The sequence below is a fragment of the Fusarium redolens genome (assembly GCF_020744475.1).
Source record: "Fusarium redolens strain MPI-CAGE-AT-0023 chromosome Unknown BKA55scaffold_3, whole genome shotgun sequence".
Classification (NCBI taxonomy): Eukaryota; Fungi; Ascomycota; class Sordariomycetes; order Hypocreales; family Nectriaceae; genus Fusarium; species Fusarium redolens.
The window spans coordinates 2,089,552-2,096,714 of NW_025763666.1; the positions used below are offsets into that span (position 1 = coordinate 2,089,552).

The 7,163-nt window shown below is 50.2% G+C and overlaps 1 protein-coding gene across 1 annotated transcript; it reads right to left on the bottom strand.

Moving 5' to 3' along the window:
• Positions 1-3,389: 3,389 nt before the first annotated feature.
• BKA55DRAFT_248128 (uncharacterized protein) lies at positions 3,390-6,429 on the bottom strand. Its single transcript, XM_046185342.1, has one exon. It carries the CDS (start codon positions 6,259-6,261, stop codon positions 3,877-3,879), a length of 2,385 nt encoding a protein of 794 aa, XP_046054071.1. The 5' UTR covers positions 6,262-6,429; the 3' UTR covers positions 3,390-3,876.
• Between the last annotated feature and the right edge of the window lie 734 nt (positions 6,430-7,163).

Genomic DNA, 7,163 nt, shown 5'->3' on the forward strand with positions numbered 1-7,163 from the left:
ATCCATTACACGCCACAGATTAGTTGAATCACCCCTGTCCTCCTACAATACCCATCTCGGAGTCGTATACGACCAGACCAACAATAGCTATGATACCGTGTCGCGCGCTCCAACGACTCTATCTGACGAGTCTTTGCACCTTCAATCTCCTTGCTGCAGTAACGTCCTTTGTTGGTTTCCTACCGACCCACGTCTGGAATGTCGGTCAGGGATGTGAGCCCACACTCAACTCCAGCGACTACCAGCCCGTTGTGGGACACTGGGACTGCGTGTCCGGCTGGACCAGGGTCCGCCATTTCCAGGCACAGCCAAGATGCAAAGAAGGGGTGCGCCCGTCATCCCCGGACAGGGGAGCTTCATACAGCACAAGTATTCAAAAAGACTAATTGAGACGACATTACCGGCAAGGGGTTCCGCTTCCACGGTGGTTCGTGGGAGAACTTTGCGCGTACAGACTGACAGACAGCCTCCTGGAGCTCTGTGACTGAATTTAAATTTCAATATGTAGCCGACCCAAGCTACCAGGGAGGCTCTCTTCCTATTCACCAGCTCAACTGCCGGTGTTGTCAATGGATCCACCTGGGCATTGAAAGAAAACAGCCCATCCCTTCTGATTGATATCCATTCGTGAATATGGAGCATAATCACTTCGCCTCGGGTTAGTTACCTTCATATCAGATTTATGTTGATCTCATGTGCAGATACACAACTACTTCAGAAAGCCTCTCATATAGAAGTCGCTCAACAATTGCGTAAAAGACAAATACAGATGTATGAGGCGATGTTACCATTGACTCAAGGCAGAGACAGAAGGAGACCGACACCATATTCTAAACCCATTGACAGCGTTACAGATACCTTCAGGAGCTTTTTGTTCGTACCACCACCAACCTTTTGTTGCCTCATATTCCCAAGTCAGAAAGCATTCATTCGATATAGCAGCATACAGAGTCAACTTGGGCCAAGTGCTGATGGGCGATGACAGGAATCCGATGTTGAGGCATACCTACCAGGGTTACCCAGAAGCTTACGGTAATCAAGGCATATGATATGTCCTTGACACTTGCAATATCTCTGGTTGAACGCCATTATTAAGAACATAGACTGTTATCCCCCCTAACATCAATGAATCAAAGGACAATTGATAAGAGCCAGGGGTCCTATAGCGAGTAGAAAAACCTGGCCATGCTGACATGAAGACTCCACCAGTATGAAAGGCAGCTGGGGAAGCCCAACAACCTTTGGAGTCAGTAACATCGACTCATACCAATCCGTACATTTGCATGCATTAATGATTCGTTCGTTCCACCCAGCCACTACCATGGACTGAGAGAAGCCTGAAACCCGATTCCAATCCCACAGCAGTTCCTTTGACATCTTTTTAAGCACAATCATGGGGATGCAGAACCGCAAGCATGTGCTGTGGCCCGCCGCCTCGAGTTGGAGAGGCTCATTCCCGTATCGATGGCAAACGAGAATCTGCGTCCCAGTCTACGGATACATGGTAGGGATTACAGGTCCTGTCAACACCTGGTTTGAACGGCAACCCCTGTCGTTTCTGAATATATCCCGTGGGATCCCTGACATGCTGCCTGTTTCCCCACGCGGCTGATATCTTATGCTAGAGACCGCAAAGCTAATCTTCAAATGCATCATGGCTGAGGCTATTGCTTCTACAAAGAAAATGTATTCGGTGGCGGAAAAAATCCGCCATTTTCTTAAAAATGTTGAGACATGCCATTTATTAGTACCAAAAAACATCTAGCCCACGATAGGGCTCATTATTGGCCGGCCAGATTCGTTCGAAGCCACGCAATGTGATAAGATGGGGAAAGGGGCACAATAACTTGCATTTTCAGCGACCATTCGCGGTAGGCTGGCCTTTGTCACCGTCTAAATCATCTCCGAAGGTGTGGAGATCTAGACGTGTCTTTATCCCCGCCACAATCAAGCCAGAGATCGGCGGTTGGGCGTTGCTCCCTTAGGACGTGGCTGTTGATTGCTATTCTTGGGATGAGTGGACAAACAATAAAACAGAGTTGATAGCTTGACACGAAATGGCTTGTCTTGCGCCAGCCTGGAACGGTCACGACTCGTGGCAGTATTATGCAGCCGCTAATAAGTCCCTTTTTGTACTTTGAACAAGACTAGATCATCTATGTAGGTACTTCCACAGCCGGAAGTGGACACTTGAAACGCATGGATTCTTCATCACGGCTTCTGCTTGTCCATCTCTGATCTCATGTTGATTCAACACCGCACACGATATAAGACAATGGTTTTTATACCACTTCCTACTATACCCCTTCTTATCATAGAGGACCCGAACAAGTTCGTTCACTAGAGGTTCTGGAAACCCCTTCAGATGGTCGTCTCTTGCATCTCACCTTTCTGTTCGCTCCATCGGACCCTGATATGGTGGTAGCCCCAACCCCCTGCCCAATTTAGTATCGCCAGTATTTGATGAGTTCAAACGAATCACCGTAGACGGGGCAAGTAAAAAAAATTGACGTTGTTGAGAAGGATGAGAGGGGTCGGTGTGATTCAGCTTCATTCCTCTCATGCCTCTACCCGTGCTAACGCATCGGGATACTTGCACATAATATCACGTTCAATGCTTCAGTGTGGAGGTGTCAAACACACGGTTTCTTCGTTCATGATGTATCAGATAAACCACGGATACCGGCCTTGAGCCCAGACTGGGAGGTCGTACAACATCCTGTGCTTGGGGAGATGGGTGCTCATGGCTCGAACATATGTTTGGACGGCGAAGGGAATGGAACTACGGAAGCCAGCATAAAGGTGACGAGGAAGCTTCCCGTGCGAAGCCTCGATTGCCTCTTTCATCTTGATGCGGGCGCTGGCATAGGTTATAGTCCTCGTCACGACTTCTGTTACCATACGAAGCGGACGTCAGATTGATTGCGTCTTCTGGGTCCTCCAGGATGAAGGGAACTAGCTGAACTTGTTGCTGCAAACCTGCAGGTCGTTCTCATCATGTCGTGAAATATGGAATGGACCTGGACAGTAAGAGCAAATACGATATCCGCAAACTCTTTAGTTAGCAGCCAAGAAAAGCCTCAACCTCTCCATCATATCTTAGTCCCGTCTCCTCACCATTTTGCCACTGTAGGCACCCAATATGAAATGTTGCTACCCAAGCTGTGACGTACGTTCACTAGCCCTTTTCTCCAGTCTTCAAACTCAAAGGCAGTCTCGTGCCGTTCCAACGAGATAGATCTGAGAAATTTGCGAGTAGACTGTTGAGATTCTTGTTTCTTCACCCGGAACGATGTAATCGCATGGGGGCGGAGAAGTAGCAAATAGTGCAGAAAAGAATTTGAACCGGAGTTTATTTTATTTTATGTTTGTATATCCAGAATGCGTCGCTAAATCGCCCAGTTTTTATGCTTGTTGGTGTCTGATGTGGTAACGCTCAATATATACCTGATAAAAAAACCCTACCATTAGAGTCATTCGATGCAACGCTTAAATACTTGATCAACATTCAGCCATGGTAGTATAGTGATTTCAACCCTCTTTCTCCCACTAAGCCTCAAGTACGGGCTCGCGCTCTCGCTGAGCTCGGTGGTGATGGTGATGATGGTCCAGATCCCTTGACCGGGTGTCGTATTCTTCCTCATCTCGGTGACGCCTGCGTCGTTCGCGGTCGCGGTCACGGTCACGGTCACGGTCACGGTCCTTGTCTTCGTAATCTGAAGAGTCATCATCCCGATGGCGGCGATGACGATGATGTCTTCTCCTGTCATCCTCGTCACGGTCACGATCCCGGTCCGTATCGCCACCGTCATCGTCGCGGCGACGTCTCTCTGTTTCGCAATCAGCACCAGCTCAAGCCAAGACTCAAGTCTAAATTTAAAACATACCTCTCAAGACTTGTGTTGCTGAGGCATATGCTTGGATTTCCTCTTTGCTAAGTACTCGTAGTACTATGACGAAGTCATCTCTGACCTCAAACCTCTCTTTGCCAATGGTCAAAGCCTCAGGGTTTACAATCTTGCGGCTGATCTTGGTCCATTTTGCACCTGCAGGTGCTTCTCTGGCTTTCTTGTCCTCCTTGTGAGGTGCAACACCTTCACGGATGGGATTTGGCTCCTCTGGAAAGCTAACCTTGGGCTGTTTCAAGATACCCTTGAGAGGCTTCTCGTCCTTTTTATCGCGAGGAGGCGATACTACACGGACTTGTTTGTCGTCCGGGGGGATCTGCTGGGATTCGCGGCCACGGAATTCTTCTTCAAGAGGACCAGATGGCTTGGAATCGGGTGGTGAACGGGGATCTTTCAACGAACGGGCTTCTGTTGCTGCTCTTGTTTCTCGGGCAGGTGAAGAGGACCGTGACTTGTTTTCGACCACGACCGGAGTTTCCTTCTCCTTCTCTTTGTCAGTGGTCTTCAAGGCTGCCAGTTGGTCCTTGAGATGCCGCAGTTCAGAAGTGTCATTCGGATTGAAGGCATTCGAATCATGACGTCTCCGAGTGGACTTTTTGGCTTCGTCCGAATCAGATGACGAGATAATGGCTTCAGTACTCTTACGAGAATCCCCGTTTCGGCGGCTGGTCTCTCTGGAATCACGGTCCTGGTCACGCTGCCTTGATTGATCACGCTGTCGCGATACATCTCGCTCCAAGATTCTTGGGCGTTCGCTCTTCATCGAATCTCGCCGCCTGTCACGATCTCGGTCTCTTTCACGTTCACGTTCGCGCTCGTCATCAGAGCCTTTACGTCTGCCAGGATCTTTCTCGCGTTTGTCGTCGTCTTTGACGGCAGGCACAAGGCCTACAGCAGTTGCAGCAATACCCAGGCCAGTGGCCACTTTGTCACGGAACCGGGTACGCTCCTTCTCGTCATCATCACTCCCTTTCTTACTCTCACGTCTCTCACGGCGAGTGTCCTTGGAATCAAGCCGGCCTCGGCGTCGATCATCGCGTTCATAATCAGCATCACGTGGCAAGTCTTCATCTGATCGCTTTTTCGGTTGTTCTGGGCGGCGTTCACGGCGGTCATCGTGTTCATCGGCAATGTCAGTTCGGATGCCGAAGCCACGGGAAGTGACTCTGTCATCTTGGAAGTATGGTGCCTCGTATGCGCGCTCGGGCTCATAAGTATGCTCGGATTCTGGCTGGTCACGAATTTCTCGCATTTTTCTTTCGTCTTCTCGGCTCCGATAGTAATCATCGTGATGCGAAGAACGGGGCGGTCCCTCTTGATACAATGACACTGGCCGAGGCCGTCTTGTGGTTTCGGTGGTCGCAACAAGGGGAGTGTCCTGTTTTACCAAGGTCGGCTCGGGGGTCTTGGAGGGCATCGGGACGAAATCCCGTGGGCTTTCGTATCCTCGAATCTTGTCAAACCCTCGTGTACTGGGCGGAGGACCGCCCCGGTTATCGTATTGCCGATTGTTCGGTACGCTGGCTGTGCTTGTAGTTATGTAGTTGCGACTCAAGTCTGGGCTGGTATCCACGTTGAACGTTCGCTGATCCGCGTTGTAGTTGATATTCGGGCGGTAGTAGCCGCGGTCGAAACTCTCACGTCTCCGAGTCCTCGCAGGGCCTGAATGATCGAGGTCGTAGCGAACCAGTTCACCAGCATTAGTGTACTGATATCCGTCATCTCCATAGTCGATATTACTAGAGCTCTGGCGGGGGTTATTCTGGTATATAGCAGAATGGCGACTGGTGCGGTAGGGGTCGTCGCGTACCAAGCTGTTGCTACGGTCTCTGCTGTTGCGAGCATAACTGTCGTTTCCTGGCTGATCGGCATAGGAGCGGGCTGTGCTGCGTGAACGTATAGACGAGGCAGGTTGTGTATAGAACTGCCCATCGCTCGAGCGGTAGTCATCTCGCAAGGGACTTCCGGGGCGAGCATTGGAAGAATGAGAACTCGTACCATTGGGGCGGTCCTTCTGGGTGGTCATGACAATTACTGGGGGTCGACTAGTAGAATCTAGTGTGGAGGACCGCTGGGAACGTGTGACATCCCGTGTAGTCGGTCTGTGTGAACGAGGATCCTGAGTAACGGCGTACGTCCGGGTGGTGGTGTTGGGGGTTGGTGTTGTAGAAGTAGTTGTAACATATCCTCGCGGTGTTGTTGAAATGGGCTGCTGTCGGGTCGAAGTCGGCATGACGTGCATGTCGCCAGCGTACAAAGAAGTGTAGCCAATGCTTGATGGCAGAGAAGTTCTCGCATGGTTTGCAAAGGTGGCCGCTCGTCCCGAGGACGGATAGCGATGACGGTCCGTCATGATGACGTGGGGCTACACAGGATTCTGAAGCCTATATGATCGCCGAGCTGTCGAATTATGTGTGCTGTTGTGAGCCAGCTGCGAGAGAAAACCCAAAGGTACGAAATCGGAGGCGAGTCGTGAGAAACGTCGGACAAAGGGCGATGCCGTGGAGAAAAGCGGTAGTGTTGGGACGCCAGGCGTTGAACTGGGCGGAGGCAGCCGTGGCGTATCGTTCTGTGGTGCAGGATGACGGCAGTCTACCTTTACTTTGAAGCCAAGGCCACGTGAGGAGGGGTTGAACTTGGTCAGTCCTTGTCAGCGTGGACCCGGGAGCAAATAGCAGGGTTTAATGTAATGTCCGATAGAGTGACGAAGACTCAGGATTCGTTTTGCGGCAAAATAAAATGTCTGGCTAGGTCGACCACCTTGTGGTCAAGCACTTGCCAAGCAATGGGTTTTTGTTATTATCGATGCGCTTCCGCCTGGGGTGGTGGCGTTCAGATGGGATGACACTGATTGCAATGACGCAGAGTTAACAGTAACACAGCGTTTCAAGAGTTGTAATTGAAGATAGAGAGCAGCGAGAGGAATTCTCTGGTCAAAGAAAGCCAAAGCTGCGACTGAATCGCCCACACCTGAGTACGCCGATTAACAGGTAAACTGAGACTCCGAAGTTGTCTAATAAAGAAGCCAATTGGTGACGATTCTCTTTAGTAACTGAATAATTGGAGCTAATTCGAGCAGTCAGCCAAAAAATTTAAAGTACGAAAACGGGATCTTCCAGTACGCACTTACAAGTCGTAACTGCTGCCATGAATAGAGTCGAAGGAGAATACAATCGGACTAACAAGGCGTCTTGAAAGCCAACCCTTCTGTGTTCTGCTCTGTGCGTGTGCTCTCTCTTGTACGAGGGTCCACCA